Genomic DNA, 23,606 nt, shown 5'->3' with positions numbered 1-23,606 from the left:
TTGGCGGAGCCGCGCTGCATGCCGGGAGTTGTAGTCCCCGCCGCGGCGGCGCAGCCCCCCCCGCTATCGCTACCGCTAGGCGACTGGGAACTACCGCTCCCAGGGTGCTGCGCGGCGGGGCCGGCTGCCGCCATTCCGCCTACCCCCCGTCCCCCGTCCCGCAAAAGGGCGTTCGCCCCTCCGCCGCGCTGCGGGGTTGGGGGTGACCGGCCGCCCTCCCGGGTTGTTCCGCCGGTGGGGGGGGGGGGGAACGACGACGGGGGACATCCCGGGGCGGCGGGGGCCGAGCCGAGCCCTCCGTGCTGGCGGAGGCGCGGGGGCGGTGCTCCCGCCGGCAAGCCGGGACTTCCTGTGACAGCCCATTTCCTGGTCGGATGGGGCCGGCGGGGGGCGGCGGCAGCGGCGGCGGGGTCGGTCCCTGACGGGCTCGGTGGCCGCCGGGAGCTCCGCCAGGCAGCGATGCGGGCCCCGGGCCCTGCCGGCAGGCGGTCTCCGCCGTGACCCGCCGCGGGGCAGCCGGAGGGGCTGCGGCAGGCAGGCCGGCCGGCCGGCCGGCCCTGGGCGCCTCTGCGGGGGTGCATGGAGGCACCCCCCGCCCGCAGAGAGGTACCGGGCGGGGGGCCCTTGTCAGTCAGGGCTTCCCCTGAGGGGGCTGCGGTGGCCCAGGCCGTGCCGTGGGGGTAACCGCCTTTCCCCTCCCGTTATCCCCCCCACCCCTGTGGTTTTGCAGGTGTGAATCCCCCGGAGGACAGCGCGCCTGCTCTGCTTGGCCCCCACAAGGCGAGCGGCCCCGGGTCCCCCCCTCGCCGGCCTCGGCCGGGCTGCAGGAGGAACAAGGAGAGGGGCTCGGGACCTTAAAAATAGCGTCGCCCCCATAACCAGGCAGCTGCTGTCTCCTGAGAAATGAAGAAGTTTTTCGACTCGCGTCGGGAGCAGGGTGGCTCTGGCCCCGGATCGGGCACCAGTGGCGGTGGCGGCGGCAGCGGTGGCCCGGGCAGCGGGTACATCGGCAGGGTGTTCAGCATCGGCCGCTACCAGGTGACGGTGGACGAGGTGCTGGCGGAAGGTAAGATCCCCGGTCCCTTTTGCGGAGCGCTCTGCCTTTGCTTCTTTTCCCTCCCCCTTTCCCTCCCAAAACTGGAAAGGGAGGCTTTGGCCTTTCCCCTGGCCTCCCCCTCTATCCCTAGCTCCCCCAATATTTCATTGTCCTTGACGGACTTGCAGTCCGGTGGCATCCACAAGCTGACATTTCTGGTCTTCCCGTGTGTAAAGCTAGTGTGGGTTTTCTCGATTCGGTTTGGGTTGGGTTTGTTTTTGGTTTTTTTTTTTAAGGCTTTACATATTGAGGGGATTTCAAAAGGTAATTGTTTCCCACCTTCCCTAAACTGGGAATTAAAAAAAAAAAAAACAAAACCAAAATTGTCAAATGTTTGGCTGCAGAGCAAGGTGCTGTAAATAAAGAAGGCACTGGCCTTCACTTTTAACTTTCTTCAGCTGGCTGCCTCCTTTCCTACACTAAGCAGAGAGGAATAAAACACTGGAGTAAACTCCTTGTAGATGTGTCATGCTCATAGGTAGCCTGAGTAGAGCAAGCTGTGATCTGGGATGAGGGATTTCTGGCTTTGCAGGGGAAGCAGTAATCCCAATTGCATTTTTTCAAAATAAAACAGTTAAAAGAACTAAAAATGAACAGTAGGGATTATAAAACTCTTTATGTGTACAGTCCTTGCAGTGCAGCAAGCTGCTGGTGGTATTTTTTTTTAATTGTAACCAGTACTGCTGCTTTAACTATCATTTTACATTTCATTTGTTTGGGCTGTAAGGACCCTTATGAATGCCTCTGGCTGGTAACCTTAGCCTCGACCTTCAGAGAGGTGTTGGCCTCCTTAGACCTGCTCCTGGTCCCTCTCCTTTGCAGCATCCTTTGCAATTTCAGTCAAAACAGTGTTTTGTTTTGATCTTGTAATTGCGAAGGAGAGGGTAGCTGCTGTGGGAAAGCTGAGTGGGAGGACCTGTGTTGGCTTCTACAGAAAGAACCCTAAAATGGGAAAGAGACTCTGTACACTCTGTGCATTCAGGTTTGTAAAAAGTCACCACAGTGTACAAGAAAACAGATCTGTGACCATCTTTCAGACATGGTTTCTGATATGTTCTGCTGCATGCTGAGCTGAGAGGAGCACCGAACACAGTCCTTCAGCTAGTCACTATAGTGATTTTTTTCCTGACTTGAAATTTGCGATATAGGTTTGCCTTGGCTAATATTTCCAAGGCCCTTTTGGCCCTAGAAGCTTAGGAACTATATGAACTAAACGTGAGAAGCTGTCACAGTCTTTTTTTAATGGAGGTTGGCCTCATCCTGGTAACATGGGGAAACAGAGGCTTTTTTTGCTGATGAATAATCTGTTGGCAGGTTCTGCCCCGGTGCTGACAGCACCAGGAAGCGAGCCTGTGTGTCACTGGGCTCTCTCTTGCTTGGCAGGCCTAAGCTGTAGCCACCAAAGGTGGGAGGTGGTAGCACAGATTGTGCAGGAGAAGTGCTTCCCCTCCGCACTTTGCTGTCCTAGAGGATCTGCTGCTTGTGGGGCCTTTTGCCGGTGATTTCTTGGCTGGCCTCTGGGATGGAGCATTGCCTAGGGCTGGCTACAGCTCTTAGATCGGCAAACACAGGCCAAATGAGGTGCAGGAGGCCTGTAAAATGGGTGCTGTGTTCTCTTCTTGCCCACGCTATGAGGCAAAGGAAGTTCTTTTGGTGAAATGTGCTATGCAGGTGTGTTTCTCACAGTTAGTCTCCTGGTGTGGGCAGTCCGAAATCCCTCTGCGTGGTGAGTGAAATCTCCAAAGGGACAAGAGCAAGGTGGATTGTAGGTTGTCGCCTTTTGATGGGAACAGAGGGGTGAAAATGCCACTTCCTTTATAGGAAGGGTAGTTCATCTGGGGTGTCAATGTGGGTCAGAAGCACTGTAGCTTTGCATACCTGTGGCCTTTTGGTGTAGCTCTGTGTACTCCCCAAGTGCTGGTAAACAGCATTTTTTCACTGACTTGGCTGGAAACCCGGGGAGCTCTCTGGCAACCTGGTCCCTGCACTACTGACACCTGAGTCCTCAGCTGGAAAACTCTTTTGTATCTGCAGTGAAATTTGGTGGTTCAGCAGTGTTGAAAAGGCAACTTGTGAAGTCTTGGCTATTTCTGCTAAAAGAAAAAGTCCCCTGGGAAGCGCTTTGTAGGAGGAGGAGGAGTATCCTGTCTGGGAAAGAAACATCTCTCATCCCCGTTGCTTTAGAAGGGAGAGGAGAGGCTTGTGTTTTGGTGCAGCATGGGAAGCGTAGAAAAACAAAGGAGATGTGAGAGTGGTATAAAAGAAAGAGTCTCTGAAATGATGATGGATGGTGTGGGGGATACTTGAGTTGCAAGCCTGAGGAACTGGTTGAAGCAGAAGTTTTTGAATTAAAGTGTTGGGATTTACCTCTGTTTGTCAGAGCTGTGACTGTTCACTCTCAATTCTGCTGAGCAACCCTGCTGAAGATGACTGCTCCCTGGCCCAGGATGGGAGTCCTTAATGCAGGCTCTGTGAAGTGTGCCAGATGGCGGATGTCTCCACGTGCTCACAGTCTCTTGCGTAGATCCCCCAAAATATCTGCTGCGGTTAGGTATGCCCCCCACCCCCTTAAAAGTAGTTGTGTCTGGATACTTGCTTTCCTGGGCGAAGAGGAACATGTCTTCCTTTTGGAAGGAAGTAGATGGGAATAATATGGAAGGAACTTGAATGGTTGTTTGTCCATGGTGTTATAATACCAGTGAATCAGGTGGGTTTTGTGGTTTTTGTTTTTTTTTTTTTTTTTCCCCAAACAGTATATGGCAATAGGTGATTGATTCTTAGTTGGGTCTTTGTAGTCATCTTGCTCTAATCCATATAATAGCACGAATAATCTCTTGAAAAATTCCCTGCAAAGTTTGCGTGAGGATTAACTGCCGTGGGAGGTCAGCACTGCTGGCCTTGGAGTTCTGCAAGGCCAGGGTTAAAGTTGGCGGCATCATCGTAGTGTTCCAGTATGGACTGAGCAGGGGTCATTACTGACTTTAAGGTGACTGGTGTTTCCTGGAGCTGAGGTGAATGCCCAGGAGGCATTTGAGTGTGTGGGTGAGTCAGGCTACTATCTTACTGTTTTGTTTATGGAAAGAAACCAAAACAGTGTGATCAAATTGGCTGCTGCTTTTTGTTTCTGCCTGTGTGTAGGGAAAAAAAAAACAACCCAATAAAAAAACCCACCCCAAAACCTCACGCTGGAGCTATAAGGAGGACAGTGTCCCTCTGATGAGGACCAGAGCAGCGGAAACATTGAGAAGGATGTTGCCGGAAAGCAGAAATTTGCTAAGGAGTTTGTGGGATGTGCCAGTGTGGCAAAGTACTACAAGCCACATGTGCTCCTCTGAGCTAAAACTGACAAGGTGGGGATTGCCCCAGTGTCCAGTTTTCAGGGGGCTATGTTTTGTGTTACTCTGTGTACTTGCAATATTGTAAGAGAGTGCTGAATTGATCCAAGGTACATCAGCGTTGATGGGGTGCGTGTTTGAGCTAGGATTTTGCTTGTCTTGGTCTATTTCTAGCAAAAGATACAGGCTGTGTTTCTTCAGGTCTGTGAAAAGTCACTTTTTCCATTAGTAGTATTTTTCTGAAGGTGCTACTTGTAGTCTTTTCCCCTTAAAATGTGTAAGTTGGGGGATTCAGGTTTAATAATTGTCAGATATTTCACTGAAATTTTTGTCAGATACATGCCTCTGTGTGTGCTGCTAGCTAATGTATATTTCAAACTATTTAATGGTAGACATTATAAACCAATGCAAAGTCAGCTTAAATTGGCCAGCTGTGGTTTTTTACTCCATTTTGAAAAGACGGAAGTTGCAGGAAGGTTTCATCGTGCTTTTGTTTAGCAGACCTTCAGGCCAACACATGCATGGAGAGCTTGGTAAGGCTGTGAATGCATAACCTGTGCCCAGTGGGGGAAGGTGGTCCCCTGAGCTGCCTAAATGTGTGGCTGGGGTAATTGCAGAGGACTTCTGCCGACCCCTGCCTGGCTTACCCTCAGCGCTTTCTTTTCCTAGAGTATGCAGCACCATAACCTGAAGTCCCTAAACTTACACGTGAGCTTCTTCTGAAATAACTTCACATTAAAACAAACCCCATCTGAGGTAAATTATGCAGATTTACACGATCCTCAACCCAATTCCAGTGTGGTTGGGTTCAAGACACCACTCTGAAGTGTATTTTGTCAGTTATTCCCTTCTAGCTTCTGCCAAGTGCCAGCTGGTAATCAGCTGACCAGTGACATTTGGATTAGGAGTTAAACTATTTCTCCTCTTGGAATGGGACATGTGATTTCCCCCCCCCCCCCCCCCCCCCCCCTTGCTTTTGCTGTGTACCTACCTTGTGAGGCAGAGCATGTACAGTGCGCTCTGCACTGCTAGGTAGGATATTGGCTCCTCTCTGTTTTAGTAGTCTGGTTTTTTGAGTGTACAAGCCAGGCAAACTGGTGAAGAATCCCAAGTGAGTGTTATTTGGAAAATGTTGAGGTATCCCAAGTGCTTTGGTGCTTTTAGCAGCACAGATTTTGCTGGGGCAGAGTGTGTGCCGTGTCCCTAGATGTAATCAGGAAGGAAAAGAAGGTGTTAGTGGATTTAACTGTGTAAGAAGTTGTATAGCCCAGAGACTCTTGTCATCTAGCCTCACTTGTAAGCTTTACGCAACATGTCAGAGAATGATTCTGGGATTGTACATGGGGGTGGCTAGTTTCTTACGTAACAGCTATATGACCTAAAAGCATATTTAATGGCAGTGTTAGCCCAGTGCGGTCATGAAAGGAAAAGTTTTCTGCAGTCATCTTCCTAGGAAAGAGCCTTCCATGTTAAAACAAAGTAGTTTCTAATTCAAGCAGTCCTGCAACAGGCTCACCAAGTTGTCAGTTACTTTGTATAAGAAAGCTTAGTTTTGGGATTCTGGCTGAGGAAAATACAGGGTTTAACTATCCAGCTCAGGTCTTGCAGAAGCGTTCTAGTAGTTATATGTGAACAGGTAACTAACCTCTGGTTGTAACACCAGCAATGCCGTTTTGGATCTAAGGGGAACAACCGTAATGTTACTGTGTCATGGGCCTTCTCCCCTTTGTAAAGGAGCTTGTCAGCAGTTGAAGAGAGCAGGTGGTAAGTTATAAATGTGCTGAAGACAAGCTGGAATCCCCTTTGGGTTTAGCGCTTGCTGTCTTCCAAGCTCGCCCACCTGCATCAATCATGGCTAATAAGGGGTCAGAACTGACTAGGTGCTGCACACTTGCATTGAGACTGGAAGCTGCTTCCTCTGAAGGTGACTTTTTTCAGTGCAAATAGTGATTTGGGCAGACTGAGTCTGTGCCTGTTGGAACAGCACCTTGCCAGCTGCAGGACTTGCTGCTGCTTTTCTGGAAAGTCACAACCAATTTGCCTTCATTTGTGAAACACTAGTTAACACTTACTTAGTACATGTGGAAGGAGACAGGAAGTCTCTAAGGAGAAACATGCCATAAGCAAACCCAGTTTACAGAGGAGTTCTCCCCTGATAATGAGAGGTAACTGAATAAATAAGTTTCCCAGGAAAGGATGCTTGCCTTCTTGGATGGGGGGGAAGCGCAGGATGTCCTTGTGGTGGTATTGTATTGGAAACATACCTCCTTAAATCAGATAGTGGCTGCTGTACTTTTTTTTGAATGTAGGAACAATACTGACAGTGATTTACAAGCACAAGGAAAAGATTTGGAAAGGCTTAAGTGAAACACAGTTGCCAGGTAATTCTCTCTCATTTGTGGCTTTTTATCATTATGGAAACTTTCCTTTTCTCCTTTTGTAGGAGGTCTGGGAATTGCCACTAAATGAAATGAAGGTTATTGTTAGCTGCCTACAGTATGATGCAGTAGAATGAAAGCAGAGGAGAGCTGCTGCAGCTCCTCTAATGTGAGGAGCTCTCACTACCCTGTTGCCAGAGTATCTGAGCCCTGGCACTGCCTACGAAAATGTCCTTCCGTTCCTTTTAGGGCTGCTGGGAAATAATATACTGAGATATGAAGGTGAAGCAATGCAGAGTTTGTGCGGCCAAGTCAGGAATTGATCTCTGGCCTTCCAGATTGAGTGCTTTAATTGCAGTCTGTGTTTTTTCTCAAATGCTGCCTCTGTGTGTTTTAAATGGGTGTGCTCTTGGCGCACATGTGATTTGGGCATAAATTTACGCTTGCTCTGTGGCAGAACCCATGCTGACATCAGGACTGCAGGCCATGTGTCACAGGATTGGATTAAAGACTTTTTTGGAACAAGATACTCATAGCATCTGGTTTGCTTCATGATTTTGCAGAAACAAATTACGTACCAGTGATGGGTGATCTCGTAGATGAAAAATAAAAAAAGCCATCAGCAGCCGAGTTCCCCGAGCAGAGATGCATGTGTGCATACACATCCACCCTGCAGTTGAGCTGGAAGTTGGCTGGTGCCGTGATGAGGACAGGTAGATCTGATCTTCATTCATTCACTGTTAGGACCATGATGGTTTTACTTCGTATTTGGTGTTCGTAGGGCTGTAATAGGGAGGTGACCCCAAAATGTGCCTCTGTGAACTTAAAAAGCAGTCTGGCGTGCTGTTCTTGAGGGTGCGATAGTAAAATACATGGTCTTCTGAAACTATGTGCACAGCTGTTATTCAGATGGTATCTTAGCTTGTATCTCCTTTACTTCTGTAAGCTAAATGATGCTTGCAAGCTTGACATGCTTTTGGTGCACAACTCTAATGACAGCAGTAAAATAAACTCGGAGCTTGTCTCTTAAAGAAGTGCAGAATGCCTCATGAGAAGCACGGTGTGGCCTGGTTCGTGTGGTCTTTCCCTGAACATCAGTTTCTGTTCAAAGCACCATAGCAAGCAAGAGGAACCCTTGGTTTCATGTGGTTTACCTGTTTTTGTGACGTTACTGCTGTCTTGGATTATACATGGAAGCTATTCAGATGCTGCGGGAGTGTGATATAAAACACAGACTTTCAGAGTGTTTTAAAATACTTAAAATGAACACCAATAATTAGGGATGATGTGAGAGGAGCACAGAAGTGCAGTCCTATTGCTTTATGTGCCTTGCCTGCATGACCTACCTGCTAAGTCAGTGATACTTTAGTTACCTGTCATGAGCCTCTGAAGGATTAATTGCTTCTGACTTGGGAAATGCTTCAGAAATAAAGACCTTCTCTCCAGCGTTTAGCTGCTGCTTTGGAGGAGTGAGCTGGATCGATAGGAAATCCTTGCCTTATGACTGCAGTGCGTTCACATGAAGATATTTGTGGCTGCTGTTGATCCTTGGGCTCTGGTCTAATAACTCTCTTCAGGACCTTTGGCAAGAAGTGTGTAATACCAGGGGCTATGCAAATGATTGGCGGCATGAAAGATACGGTGAAATTCTTAAAGAAAATAATCCTTCAAGTTGGGAGAAGGATCTGTGAAAGCACCTGTGTGCGTGCATATACTCGTGCGCTGACACACCTGCCTTTCTTTTTTACCCAGATATCGTAGCACCTCTCGTTAGGCAGGCATATGTGTGGTGTGTAGATGTATAATACGGAATAACCATCCCTCTGGGATTCAACACAAATAGGCAGGAGTACATTGGCTGGAGGGAAGAGGCAGTGCCATGTCTCTTTGGGGAGAGAGCTGGGGTAAGGACAGGAGTTAAGCAGAGATAAATACATTAGGATGGCTCAGTGGCTGGAATGGAAAGGTTTTCTCTTTGAAGGATCCCTGTTGCTTTGAGTAGAGTTCTGCAAATGTCCTGTTAGGCGACTTACAGAAGAGGTACCTGCTAAACTCATCCGATGTCTCTCTGCCTCATTTCCCCCTTGCAGTGCAGGTATTGTCAGTAGGATGCTCGTGACTGTTTGGGAGCAGGTGATGGGGTTGCTAGCTGATGTGCACTGAGTATTCCCTGGGAATTTCAGCAAGCGCTGCTTGCAATGTTGAGTGTGTTCTGACTTAAGCTCTTTGGTAGCTGCATATTCGTTACAGTCCTTTCACAAGTCAGCAAATGTAAGATGACACAAGAAGCCAGCCCCAGCTGTCAACTGGTAAGATCCTGCTGGTTCTTATGTTTTGGTTTTTTTTATTGATAATGTTTGTAAGGAAATAAGTGCATTGCAGAGCATTGATATTTGGATTGTGGGGTGGCAAAGGGTGAAGGAGGGACAGTATGGCAGAGAGAAAGGGAAGGGGCAGTACAGACTTGGGTCAGACTGTCCTGGGGTGACTTGAGTGAATATTTCTGGCAAGAAAAATTATGCTGAAAGTCAGAGCCTGTCTTTTGGTCTTTACCTGTTGCTTTTGAGTTAGAAGATGTACTTAGCTGTGTGAATATGAGTTTTCCCTTCTGTTTCTATACCTGATTACCAGTTATAGTTTGAACTGTTGTGCTGTCACCACCCTTCAGCAACCACAAAGACCCCTGTGTACTAGGTGTCATACAACTTGTGGTTCTATGTGTGGTTGTTCCCCTTCTGCTCTCTGCAAAGTAGACAAACAGATGGTGGAAGAAAGGCTTATCAAATTATTTTACAAATGAGAAACTGAAGCACGTGAAGATGTAGCGATTTGATAAGGGCTATGTAGGAAAGCAGTCATGAAGCCTTGTATTAAATGCAAATGTAACTCCTTGTCTGGTGTTTTAACCACAGTTTCATTAATATTCATGTCACCATAGTATTGAGGAACTTTTATCATGGACTAGGGCCCTGTGTCACATAATGCAAACACAGAACAAAGACTGCCCATGCTCCTGGGAGGTGCCTGGCTGCCCTTGCCTGTGCCTGCTGAGGCTCAACATTTGTGTTTGGTACCAAAATATGCTCATGTGCTGCCGCCTTAGGAGACATGTTCAGAAAGACACATCAGTAGGTGCAAGCAGCTGTAATCTTACAGCTGATCATGACATGATAATTAACACAGTATCTTCTAAAAATCTGATGTTATTGAGAGACCACAGGAAACGCACAAACTCAACCTTGCTCACACAGCATTCAACAGAACATGTGACAGGATTAAGCATGTATTGGATTTTTTAAAATTTAAAATGATCTATTTTTGGAGTGGGACAGATGGCGGTATTCTACCTTTTGCTTTTGTTTTAAACTTAACAACATAAGAATCATATAGGTTGTACCTTTCTTTTCCTGCTGCCGAGCAGGCTAGAAATGCATATGTTGATATATTTTGTGTAAGTTGGGGTTCTCAAGCACTTATGTAAGTTCATTTGAGCTGATAAATTAAATCCCTAATAATTATGGGACTTGTGAGTAACAGTCGCAAGACGACAGGTTCTGGACTCCTGCAGCCCTTTCTTTTTTCTGGATGTCTGATAAATGAACAGGCAGGCGTATGTCTATTCATATCTCCTTCCTCATCTGTGCATATGTAGAAAAACTCAAAGCTGTGCTTTGTGTAGGGCTGATTTCTGCCACCCTCCGCTGGCCCTGTGCTGAATGATGGATACTGTGTGCTCCCTGACTGTACCTAGTGGTTTGAATTCCCTGAGAGCTGGCTAGTGGGATAGTAGATACCTCTTGCCATGCTTGGCATGTACTGAGGAGTTGAGAAGTTCATTGCTGTCTTCAGGGTTTGATTAGCATATATGCTTCTAGGGGAATATTATGTAGTCCTTAAGTTGTGTTTTCCTGTTACTCAGTGAGATGGTACTTCTGTGGCTCAAGAGTAGATCTGTGGTTATATGGGAGACCTGGAAAGGTTGAAATCTGGGTTCTTGGGTTTAGGCAGAAGAAACTTGTTTGAAACAAACCTCCATATGCTGTTGTGAAGCTCTTAGAGTATCGTGTTAGCGGTGAGCTTGACCTCCTCCTAGAATGTATGTATTGGGGTTTCTCTTGTGTTTTTTCATGCTGCTTTGCTCAGGGATGTCTGGGTGCTACCATAGTAATCAAAATTCCTAAATGTCTGACTTGTCTGTTGCCATGAGCTCTCTTTGGATCCTTGCATAATTGCTTCCCAAATGGAGTTTGCTGTTACCATAGCACTTAAGGTCTCCAGTAAGCCCACTCTGGCTGACCCTTGCAAGCAAGTCCAGTTAAAAACCAGTCCCAGGCCTGGCCAGCTGAGTCTTGCGTTCTCCTTCCTCTACACCTCCAGCTACAACCTGCTCTCTGCTCAACTAGTTTCATTGTTTCTCTCCTATCCAGTCGACATGATTCACTGCTTCCTTGCCTTTCCAGTAAAGGTTTTCAGCTGCATGCAGTTGCTGCAGGTTCTTGCTGGCTTTGCAGTTCCAGTCATGTTCACTCAAAAACAGTCATGCTCTGCAGCATGTTTATGCCATTGCTAATTTCACTTGGAGATGAAGGAGGTCTCAGATGCTATTAGCAGCTGCTTGGAATAATAGCAGCTGAAATGTGCTTTTTAGAGGGCTGATTGATAACTAAATAAATGATTTTTTTTTTTAAGCTGTGAGTTATTCATGACCCATTAATTTTTTTTTTTCCCCAGTCTTACAGGGGAAGTTCAAGGACTAAAATTGTCACAATAGAGAGAGACTGAGTCTGCTTTGCCAAGTAATCTACTTGGAGGCAGTGTATCTTGCTGCACAGTAATAAAACACTGCTCCATCAGCTTTGGATTTCCAAGTCTGCCTGTCAGGGAGGAATTGAGTGGATGCACAAGACTGTAAAACAGAGCACATGCCTAGCAAATCTACCCACGTGAACATCTAAACGTGCTTCCTGCTGTGAAGGCCAGTACAGTTCCATAGCCTTTAGTGAGCTGTTATTTGTTATGAAATTGCTGTCACAAATACTGTGAGACTTTAATACCCCTAAATTGAGGTGTCCAGGCTGTGTTCTGACTGTGTTCTTAGAGGTTGGGTAGTGTGACAAGCTATTCCTGCCCTTGGACTAGAGCTCTTGAAAAGGGAACGCAGAGTTAATGCACAGGATGGATCTTGCCCACTGATTATTTTAGGCTTCTAAGACGCTGTTGCATGGCAGAGATTAATTTACTTCCCCTGCCCTCCCCCCCCCTTTTTTTTTCTTTCTCCCTTTCTCTGCTATATTGTAATTTACAGCTTCCTTTTTTTTACTTTCTCCATGGAACTGGCTGGGAATTGAAGGAGTATCGTGTAGGGCAGAGGAGTGGCTCTTAAAGATCTGAGACAGGGCCCTGTAATGAGACAGGGTCCTGAAAAATGCAAAGAAATGAAGCTGAACAGCTTTAAATCGGACCTATCAAAATAAAACCCAGAGAAGTGAGGAAGAGGCAGTTAAGCTTTTTCCGTGTCATCAATGCAGTGAAAATGTCTGTGACTCTATAAATATTTTGTGGCTGTTTGCAATTGTGAATGTCATAGTTAAACCACAACAATCCCTAACCAACCAGTCTTGCTATCCTAAAAGTAGGAGAGGTGAAGACCTTGCTTCTATTCTGTATTGGGTGACGTTTCTGGTTGTATTATTTTGCACAATTTAGGCACTTGTGGCCGTGACTGCCACGCCAACATTAACTGTGATGTACTGCCTATTTAAAAAGAGCCCAGAAGAGGGTGGAGCCTGTAAATCTAAATCTGTCTTGTCATGGCCTAGATATTGCAGCAATGACACTAAGCGAGGGCCCTGTAATTATGTTGGTAATATTGGATAATCACATTAGGATTCTCAGCTATGGTAAATCTGTGTAGGGCTAACTATGTCCCTGCTTTACTCTTGCTGAGAATCTGACCCACGAGCTCTACGTGAGCTTGAGCCTTTCTTTTACCTGGGGAGAAGTCCTTTGCTCTGTTAGGTATGCTAGCTGTTCTATTAAAGTTTGTCTGGTGGTATTTAAAGACTAGAGCTTAAGCAGTGCTGCTGCTGGAGCTGCGAGAGCTACTGCTTTCTTAGGCTGGTAGTGAGAGGAGTTCTAAAAAGCAGGGCTTTGCCTGCACATCTTGGGCTTTTTTGCAGTATTGGATGCAGGCCTTTACCTTGATGGTGTGTGCTGTCTAATGGATGCACATGACTCTGGAGATATCTTTGTAGCTGTTTTTTTTCCTTTTTTTTCTTTCCCCCTTTCCACTAAATCAGTTGTGCAGCAGTTGCATTTTGTATCCGGCACAAAGCTGACGCAGATGCTGGGCTTTCTGTGCCCAGCGAACTTGCTCAGTGTGAAGCTGCCTAACAGATTGTTGCTGGCCAGCAATGGAGGCTCCTCTTCTTTTAAGCCAATAGAACATGGAAACTATATTGCTCGTATGTGCAAATTTACTTTGTGGAGACCAAATTCTTTCCAGCTCAAATGTGAGCTGCGTGGAGAATTTCTTGCTGCTTAAAACAGTTATCACTGGTGGAAGAGTGCAGAGCCTCACGCCTAAACCTTGTGACCGCTGGAGCTGTAGGGTTGCATGTGTAATTCTCTGCCACAGGCTCTCTGTGTGAAATGGAGGATTGAATGTGAGTTTATGACCTGCTCTGCTCAGAACTGGTGTTGATGTGAATATGAACCAGGTGAACACAGAATCTACCTTGATTTCCCAACACTGCTTTCCTCTGGCAGTAGGACCAAACTTGTGAAGCCCCAGCCTCTGCTAGGAGGAAGCGAGTTCTGTACATGCTTGCTCTGCAAGGAGGGAAGGCAAGTTGGTGATTTTATGGGGCTGCTGCTGAGCAAAGTTTGAATATTCTTCAAGAGTTCGTCTTATGTCAGGAGGATGCAATCCTTGGATAGCTTGACACACAACCTGTGTCCATGTTCCTTGTATAGTTTCTTTAGCTAAAGTATCAATAGAAATATTTATGAAATGAAAAGCTGCATTTCCTGTAAGTTCAGTTTAACTTGGGGCTCTCTTGAGTTTTTACAGTTGTGTCACTATTATAATCTTCTTTTGCATATGATCTCTATTCAATTCCTGATCTTGTTGCAAATATACCTGCTTCACTAATTTTCCATCTGCTTAGTATCTCATCTGGGGAGATGCAGGTTTCATCTAGTTCTCCTGATGTTTGTGCCTATTTCAGATTTCCTGTTTTGAAATATTAGGTGTCCTTTATGTTTTATCTAGGTGCTATCTACTTTCCCCGCAGTTCTGAAGCTCTGATTCACTCCTACAGCCACTTAAAATGGTCAGAACATGGTTGAAATTTGAATGATTGTGACCATTGCTGCTTACACAGATGAAGCTCTTTCAGCTAGAGTTAGTGGTTTGCTTTTTATTCTTTGCCCTCCAGATAACTCTTAAATGTTCAGACTATTTAATTGGCGGTTGATGTTTCAAGATCTGATTCGATAAGTTTCCCAGAGCAGTTCTATCTCTACTCCAGTGTGAAGCCTTTTAAAGTGCTGTTTAGGGACAATGGAAGCAGCTCAAAGGAACAGACTAACCCAGAACTGAAAGCTCAGTAAACCAACCAGAATCTACACTGATTTTTGTTTTGTTTTAATGGTGTTTGACTCCCTGTACAGGTGAATATGGGGAGGTAAGCCATTGAGAGCTGTATCTTTCCTCTTGGAAATGAGCATGGGGAGCTTCCCAGGGACTGCTGCTGTGTGTGAAAGGAAGCATGGTACTTTGTTTTCTGCGGTCTCACTTGCCTCATAGCTATTAGGCCTGCATGGACTATAAGGACTCATATCTTTGTGTTTTAGAGACCTTGAGCTGAAGGAGAACACCTGCAGTACTGTACAGAGACCCTACTTTCTACCCTGCAGAGACCAGTGTTTTGTATTCCTGATACATAGAGTTCATCTTAACAGGTTGCTCTAAATACTACTCTAGGAGGTGCTGGGGCAGGCATTTTAGATTGAAGTAGTCCCTTAAACTTGGCACTGTTATGCTTTAGCATAAGTCAAGTGACTTAAAAAAAAAACCAAAACAAAACCCAACTAAGTAAAGCTTGTTATTTCCTTTGAGGTAGGAAATCTCGGCTGAGAGTAGACCTGTTTAGTTTAGCATTATTATCTGCTTTTCTCAGCTGGAGAGTCTGTTGGCAGGGGATAAGGGTTTTTGTTTTGTTCTTGTTCAGAACTGGACTCCTTGGTTTATAACACACATGTACACACACACACACAAACATGCGCCCTGGTTGGAGTTAGAGGAACTTGGGTGTAGTAAGACCAGGAGATCCGTATTCAGGCCTTCCTGGTTCCGCAGAGACTACTGCTTGTTCTGTTGTCTGTGCAGCATGTCCTGCTTTTCACCCCTCTGTTCTCATTGCCACCTTCAGAAAGTCATTCAAGTAGCACTTTGAGCTGTGGGTTTCTGTGTATGAGCCTGTTCTGTTTCAGCTGGTGGCTGAGCACACCCTGTCACTACTTTGTGCTTGAGCTTGCAAGCCGTTGACATGGCTTAGCTTAGGTAAAGAGCATCCTAATTTTGTAGCCTGGATTGTGGGAAACAAATACCAATTATGTGCATGTACTCCTGAGACATGATGCAAGCCTGTGCCTCTAGGATAGGCTATGTGTTTTCTGTGCATGCAACTTGAGGGTGAATAATCTTTGCTTATATGGATATAAAATAACATGTAAATACCCTAATGTAACCAGAGGATTATGGAATTGGGTGGGAGAGTGAGTCATAAGCATTAATTAAATCCCAAACCCCAAGTGTCATGATGAACACACCAGCATGTAGTAATAAAACAGCAAAATAGAAACACAAAGGAGAACATTATTACAACCGCCAGTGCTTAAAGTCTTTTTAGTCTTTTTGTGCTACGTAATCTGGAAAAGACACTCTGTATAGCATATTCCAGCTATGCAGGAGGTTGTGGAGAAAAGGCTGCCAGTAGCTTGATGTCTGTCGTGTGTAGGGTAAGAATCTGGGGTTGAAATCAAGTCAATAGAGAGTTTGGTGAGACTTCCTGATGGTAAGGTTAACAACACCCCAGGAATAAACTGTTCAAGAGCATGTGGAGAATGTGTAAGTAGAGTAGCTAAAGAACAGGTTAGGCAGACGTGTCAGGAGTGACTGTGGGCAATGTCAGTCCTGCCTATAAGTGAGAGGCTGAGTCAGGTGAAATCCTGTGCCAGACGGTGATGCAGTGACACAGGGCCATGCCTTTTTCAGTGAGACAGTTCTGTGTTGCTTACCAGCATCCTACTGCAATTTGGAGAGGGTGAAATGAGGCTGGAGAAAGCATCTCTCTGTCTGTTAATCTTGTTATCCTCGACCTACCTCCATTTGACTCCACTGGGGCAAGAATAAAATCCTCTTTCTTTATGCAGATTTTGTATGTTAGTCATAAAGCTATAAAACCACCGGAGAGAGAGAGAGAGACGTTTGAAGGCCCAACGTGTTCACCTTTTGGGATGCTGCTTAGGTGGAGATGACCATGAAAAAGGAATAAAATACTGGAGGCCATGCTAGTTATCTGTTTAGCTGCAGCGAGTCTGGTGTCTTTGCTCAGGGAAAACTGAAGTGCCCCTTTGCCTGCAGGCTTTGTAGTAGCAGACTACCTCCTACTGCTTTCTAAAAAAGCAGAGGGTGTAGGAAATGCTGTTTGACTGTATCGGTGATTAATCTTTCACCAGACCGAAGCAAGCTTGTGAGTAACAGATCTAATGCTCGCTTTCAAGACTGGATTCTTGGCAATAGGCAGGGCCCTTTGATACCTGGCAGTACTGGGAAACCTCTACAAATGTTTCTTCATGTTGGTAGTGTGTTGTGCCATACCCAAAATGTAATGTGAAGGGTTTCTGGGTGCAGATTTGGTCCCATCCTGTTAGGATGACTTGCTACTATCTCTTACTATGAGATGCTGTGCTTTGAGGGGTCTTTTCTGGTCTTTCCCTGGTTGGACACATTCAGGTGTCCTTCCAGCACAAATTTGCTTTCTGGAGATGGCCTGCAGAGCTCATGTCTGCAAAGCAGAGCTCAGGGACGTGAGCTGTGTAAGCAGGGCCTTTGCTTCACACTGCTGCTATGAGTAGTATGTTATCACACTGACCTGTGTGTTCTTTGGTCAGTTTCTTAATTTTTTGCCTTTTTTGTGAATCACAGGTTCTCCTACCCTAGTGACATCCTTTTTAAGACCATGACTTAAAGAACAGAGGATTTCTTTGCAAATTGCTTGTGTTTCTGACAATCTCCATCTCATGGAAGTGGGAGCAGAGATAATGTTCCAGGTTGAACTCAAGAAATCATAGCTTGTATCAGTGTCATCTTTGCTTTCTTTGATATAGCTGTGATCTTGGATGTTACAGCCCTAAAGCAGAGTTGGCCTCATTACTGTGGCTTCTTAATTAAATCTCAAACCACTTTAAAAAAAAATCTTGAGTTGTTGTATTTTTCTTTAAAGGTGTTAATGCTGACATCTCTGCCTAACTTTAAAGGTGGTGTAGATGCTTCATAAAGCAGAAAAAACTATGTGCAGTGATCCTGACCATTCCAATTCCTTGTTATGTATCAAAGCAGAACACTTCACTGTACTGATCCCAGTTTGTGGGCACATTTGGTAACAAAAAGGGTTACTACTGGAACAGAAAACTTATTTTGGGGTGAAATTTCCTGTCCTGGAAACAAAGAGCTCGTAGATGATGGAGAAGTTGTATCAAAAGGGGTAAAATGGGATTTAAAATTGTACCTTTTTTAGCAGGTATGCTGCAGTAATACCCTCATGCTAGGCAATGGAAGAGTGGAATAAAAGATAGCTGAAAGAATATGTTAGTGCAGATTAATACTGACAAAAATAGCACTATCAACCTAATGCCCATCATAGTTGAGTAGTGGAGCTATAATTAAAATAAAAAGCCCATATAAAAATTAACCAGCAAATATTTGTCTGTGTGGAGGGGAACACAAGATCATCACACGTGAGACATGATCAGTAAGGGACTGGTGCCCTTTGCTTTCCTTCCCATTATTGCTGTGCTCTTGGGACCAAGTGTGCTGCTTTTTATAGGAGCTGCCAGGCGAGTCTCCTCTTGACAGTGAGACTCACGTTGTGATGCACAGTAATGCTTTCTAGCAGTAATGGGAAGTTTTTCTGAAGGTCTCTGCTGCTCAGCAGACCCAGTGTGGCCTGAGGAGAGAATCCCAGGGCACCTTGGTGTTTTTTCCCTGTCTTACAGATGAGCCATGTGTCCATCTTCATCCCTGGTTTATAGGTGGGGAGAACCAAGACTGGGTTATTCTTTCACCTTTGAAAGCTGGCACTAAGAGCTGTAGGAGAGAAGCACTGGCACATCTGAGCGCTTTTCCCTGATGTGTTTGCCAAGCTTGATGCTAGTGTTGGCCGAACTTGGCCATTGTCTAAAATAATTATGGATGATTGTATTGCTTGACTCTGCCCAAAGTGTTTTCCTTGGCCTTTTTTTTTTGTGGTAAAGGGTAGGTGACTCCAAAGTTGAGGTTTGCTGAAGCCATCTCTGTCCCTGGAAAAGATGCCCCAAAAGTTTGGTGCTTTATGATCAAGGATCATATCATAGAATCATCGAATAGTTTGGGTTGGAAGGAATGACTATTGTGTATACACAACTAGGGAGAAACTTTTTTTTTTTGTTAAATGACTGCATGTTATGCCAGCTAGAGAGAGGTGTGAGAGGTGCAGGATGGCTTGCTCAGTACAGCAGCAGAGAGAAAATGGTTCTGATGTTGCCAAGTGATGAAGTCCAGTGATGGGTAATGTTCAGTGTCTGTGTGTCAGCTGGTTGTGGCTACGACTGTGGGGAAAAGTAAGTGCTGGGAACTACATTTTAATAAAGCTTCGGGAATGGTGAGCTGCAGACACCCTGTGCAAGGGAGTTGATATGATTTTCCCGTAACTGGATCACAGCATCCTGACTTGGGGGGGTGGCAGGTGTGGGGAATAAAACAATTGAGTGAGCCTGCCCCTTGTACTTAGGAAAGTAAATGCCAAGGAAGTTCTTCTGGCTTATGAGATAAGGCAAAATATGACATAATTCTTGATGGATAAGAATCGGTAAGTATTTGGATTGTGCAAAGGAGTGGCTTTGTGCCTGGCTCAGCAAAGCACTTAAAATTAAGTGCCTGCTAGCACAACCGGAGCTTAAAATGCCTTGCTGGCTGTCCCTGGAGGCTAGATATTCCTACAGCAGTTGGGGACATCTGAAAAGCACTTGATTGTCCCCTCAGCTTCAGTACTAAAGCATGGTGGGCTGTCTGGCACGCAGAGCTTTGAGGTGGATGAGATAAAGCTAAAACACAGAAAGCTGGAAACAATTCAGTGGAAAACCACATGCATTGTTTGTCCAGCTCAGAAAAGAATTTCACCCCCGAAGAATAAAGTTTTTAGTGGCATCCAGAACGTTTATCAGGAACTACGGTAATTCCAGATATTGTTAATTTGTTTGTAGAACAGTGATGGGAGAAAATCCAAAATGAAGCAGTGATTATTTTTAAAGTTGAATTGGTGACTTGATAGTTGGCTCTTTCAAGCCCAGAGATTTGACTACCTTAACTGAAAAGAGGAGTGATTCTTCCTCCTCAAGTTATCCAACATAACGTAACCTTGGAAAAAAAATGAGGGATGTGATCGAAGACAAAACCTGAATGTGTTTGCAAAGGGAAGACACATCCATGCAGTGGAGAAGTTTTTGTAGCTGTTATTGCAGAGCTCAAGCATGCAGCTGGGAGGTCATCACACTACATGTCTCGTTTGCTTCTGTGCAAACAGCACTTAATGTCTCCGGGAGGTACTTTTAGAGTGGATTTTAAAAGGTGTTCTGCCTAATTGGGTTTGGATGAAGCTATTTCTATTTTGTAGGCGTACCTGCTGTCTCTTGCAGAGGGTAGTGGATTAGCATAGCAGGGTAACGCAGAAAATACAGTGTGTTTTGGGAACACTAATGGCTTGTGAAAAAGCCTTTGGTCCTGCAGATCGTGTGAAATCTAACCTGCTTTCCTTTGTATGTACAGGGCAGAGGCCAGCCAGTCCTCTTCTGGACTATGATTAACTCGGGTGAAGTGGTCTGAGTTGGTGCTTCAAACAATCTGGCTACGGTTGAACTTGCTTTATTTTGGCTCCGCATGAGCAAAACAGGCTTTCTGTGGGGACCCGTTGTCTGGCAGGCACAAAAACCTGCCTGCAGTAATACCTTGTTTTCTTCTCTGCTGTTTAAATAGTTATCTGATAGGATGTGTTTGAAGATCTGGAGCAGAACTTCAATGCAGCTCAAACAGCTGAGTAAGTCATTGTGTGTGAAGATACAGTAATCGTGCTGGTAGGAAGGCGGTTCTCAGGACAAGCTATTTCTGATGGTTTACCTACCAACACCAATGGTGCTGTACCAAGAGGACAAGATGGATCTGTTGTTCCAGGAAACCTAGAGTGTGCCGGAGGGCCGTTGTGTCCATCAAGGGTAAAGTGTGCAGTGTTCAGTGTACAGTTTGTCTGCCATAGCAGCACTTAATATGTTCACCAGTGAAAGGCAGCTCTGGAAGTGCATATCACAAAAGGTTGATGGGAGGAGCAACCCATTTCTCTGTAAACTTCCTGACAATAACATTAGTTAGTGCAACTTGCTTGGAAGCAGCTTCTTGTGCTTGTTTGCAGATTGGCATTGCTGGCTGCCTGTAACTTCTGGTTGCAAGAGGATTCCAGGCTTGCAGTACATGTGAATCACTTAAATGCAGCAGAGTGCTATCTTCTTACCTTGCAAGGAGCTGAGAGGGTATCGCGTGCAGCTTTCTGTGGCTGGCTTTACCTGGTTTAGAAGTGCTTGTCTGGCAGTGAAGAGTTCTGCATCCTGCTGAAATTACAGAAGAGCTGAAAATATAACTACCAGCGCTGGAAACTGGCCAGTACAGTGACACAAACCTGCATGGAAAATTGCTCTGGCATCTGTATTGACTGGAGATAATTGGAACTTCCCCCTTTTTTTTTTCTTTTTTTTTTTTTTCCCCTCCCCAGCTTATCCTAAAACCAGTTAGCAAGAAAAATAGTCAGGCCAGAAGCCTGTAGCAAGATAACTGTGTTCCCATGCTGTTGTAGAGACAGATACAGGCCGAAGTGCAAAAGACAGTGATGGTTTCTCAAGAGACCTATGGCTGTTGCTGGCTCTAAGCTGATAGTGATCGCAATACGGACTGCGTGCTACCTGTTCAACAATGTTAATATGTCTTATGGATGAGTATATAAATAACTTTTTATGACTTAGAATGAGAGTGGTATTTTAGCTTCTGCTGGCTTGTATGGGAAAAGAGTTGAATTTCCTTCAGAACTTTAAATCACAGGACTTGTTTATGAATGCAAGGGAGGACTGTCCTCTGAGCTGACTCTCAGGCTCAGTGCTTCTCTCCCTTCTGGTGCTTGCAAAGTCTCTGGGTTTGTTTGCTCTGTTTCATCTGAAGCCTGGACTGGTCTAGTGCCTTTTGCTTTCCATACGTGTACTGGAAAAAAGGCTCTACTAGCAAAGACATGCTGATGTTCCTAGTGCCTGGATGGCTTTGCTTCTAAGCTCTGCCTTGTGTGTGACCCACCCTCCCCGGCCATGTGTGGTGTAGCTATCTAACTTCATTTGAGGCAGTGCAGGCTCTTGAGCTGACCTTGGTTGGCTTGCAGTACACAAATCCTGGCACGTCTGTCTATTGTATTGGAGCTGGCATAGTGCAGTAGAGCTGGCAACTTCTGGCCGTTGGAAGGGTTACATTGCTGTTCACTGGAAATAGAAGTAAATGGTCCTGTAATGTGCATCTGGCAGTGCTTGATAATAATTGCTTGTCAATTTGCCTTTGATCTATTTCCTTTCAACTTTTCCCAGATTTAGCGAAGTTGGGGGTTGGACTGGAATAAGGACGGTTGTGGTCTGAGGCTCTGGAAGCTGAAAGTAGTCCTTGAGGCTGATGAGGTGGTAATGTTGTAGATACGTAGTGTGCAAGGAGGAATGGTTAACCAGGGGGAGCACCTGTTAGCGAGATAGTTAAAAGCTAAAGTAAGTGTATTAATTTCAGCATGATGCTATGAAAAACCGTCAGAGTTCAGATGGGTGCTGGGTGGCTTGTCTAAGCAAAATCTGCTTGTTCAGTGCAGTGGTGACCAAGCAGACAGCAAGAGCGTCCTTAGCGCTGCAACCCGTAGTATAAGACACCCATCAGCTTCTGTGAACAGGTCCCTCTTCTGTGTAATGCTGCATGGTAGGTGAAAGAAAACTCTTAAAGCCATTAGAAAGTCTTCATTAGGCAGTGTTGGCTCCAGTCCAGGTGCTTGATAGCTTGGTCTCTTCCTAGGCTGTGCTGAAACGGCATCGCTGTTCTGGGCTGTCTAATGCTGCCAAGTGAAAATTTCAGCCATCTATTGGATCCTCCTTGCCCTCTTCTTTGTCATACCTTTCTGAAAAATGTGATCTGCCTTTTCTGTCTGCTGCTTACCAACAAAGTTGCTGCTTTTGAGGTAGCTGTGGGAGTACAGGTCCTTCTGGAACTCTTCTTTTAGCATGAATCTGAAGTATTGGCCACAGTTGCCAATAGAAAGGTTTCAAGTGCTTCAAAATGCTTCAGGTGTATTAGCTGGTAACCTACTTATGCACCTTAACCCCTAACCTTAAAATGGTGATGTGGATGTGGTGTTACTGTTAACCTTTTCTGCAATGCAACAGTTTCTGGCAATTGCTATTTTATGTAGCAGGATGTGCAGTTTGTGAGCAGTCAGTAATAAAAGTGTGAGGGACTTGGGAGGTCCAAAGCTCCAAAATCTTCTCGTGTGCACAAGAAACTTAAAAGGAAATCTCTCTAGGTCTAGGTACAGACCACTAAGGGCATCCCTGCCATTTCCAGGCATTCAGATATATGGCGGTTGTTGCCTGAGAAACCTATAAGCAGATACACCTATAGTTCTGACCTTGCCCTGGGAAGACCTGCAGCCTGAAACACTCCTGGAAGGAGCTGGATTCCTGTTGCAGTTCTGATTCACTCTGGTGCATGGATGTGATCAAGCCCTGTTTCTGTAAATATGTGTGCAATGCATGGAAGCTTGTGGCCTGATTTCTTTGCTCTGCCTGTGCACCTGCTGCCCTGTCCTTTGGAAGCCAGTTTGCAGGTGTAGGTTCTTGGTATTCTTAAAATTGGCCCATAAGTCCTGCTATCTTGTATTTCTAGAGGCATTTTTGTATGAGGAGCGTGGCAAGAAGCCACTGTTCTTTGTGCTCTTTTTCTATCGCTTTCCGCTTCCCTCATCTTCCTGCTGTTTTACTGAGTGTTTTGCAGTCCCATTCTCTGCATGCAAAACTGGCAGTACTAAAGCCAATTAGCAGTGGAAGGTGTAATAAATGCAGAGAAATACAAATTAGGGTGGTATTTTTCACACCTTTTCTGATTTAAATGTGGAATGACTACTTGAGAGAAGTTAAACGTTCTTGATTATGTTGTGCCTTTCTGGACTAAATCCTGGATACAGTCAGAACCTGAGCTCGGTAAACTGTAGTTTGGAAGGACTATTGTGGTCTGTTTTAACCGAGGCAATCGGACCAGATGATGTATTAGTTGTTTAGAGAGTAAAACCTGCACCCTCTCTTGAATGGATGTGGGTCATCAAATTTTGCTTCTCTGATGGCAGCATCGCTTACTCTAGATTGCTGTGCAAAAATTGCTGTATGTACCCTGATTAAATCAATACTTGTTTTCTCTGG

The 23,606-nt window shown here is 45.3% G+C and overlaps 1 protein-coding gene across 5 annotated transcripts in view; it reads left to right on the top strand.

Moving 5' to 3' along the window:
* The first annotated feature begins 318 nt into the window (after positions 1–318).
* AAK1 (AP2 associated kinase 1) overlaps positions 319–23,606 on the top strand; it is an 81,899-nt gene continuing 58,611 nt past the window's right edge. For 4 of the 5 annotated variants that reach the window (XM_049830745.1, XM_049830744.1, XM_049830746.1 and 1 more), the window contains exons 1-2: positions 321–606; positions 731–1,066. In XM_049830745.1, the coding sequence (XP_049686702.1) occupies positions 904–1,066 (163 nt within the window). In that variant the 5' untranslated portion in view covers positions 321–606; positions 731–903. Of the gene's footprint in view, positions 607–730; positions 1,067–23,606 lie in introns of all 5 variants that reach the window. The other variant, XM_049830742.1, reaches the window with a different exon arrangement.

This window comes from Accipiter gentilis, chromosome 28 (genome assembly GCF_929443795.1).
Source record: "Accipiter gentilis chromosome 28, bAccGen1.1, whole genome shotgun sequence".
Taxonomy (NCBI): domain Eukaryota; kingdom Metazoa; phylum Chordata; class Aves; order Accipitriformes; family Accipitridae; genus Astur; species Astur gentilis.
Note: the sequence above shows the minus strand (reverse complement) of the source record. Positions and strands in the feature narration are given on the sequence as shown.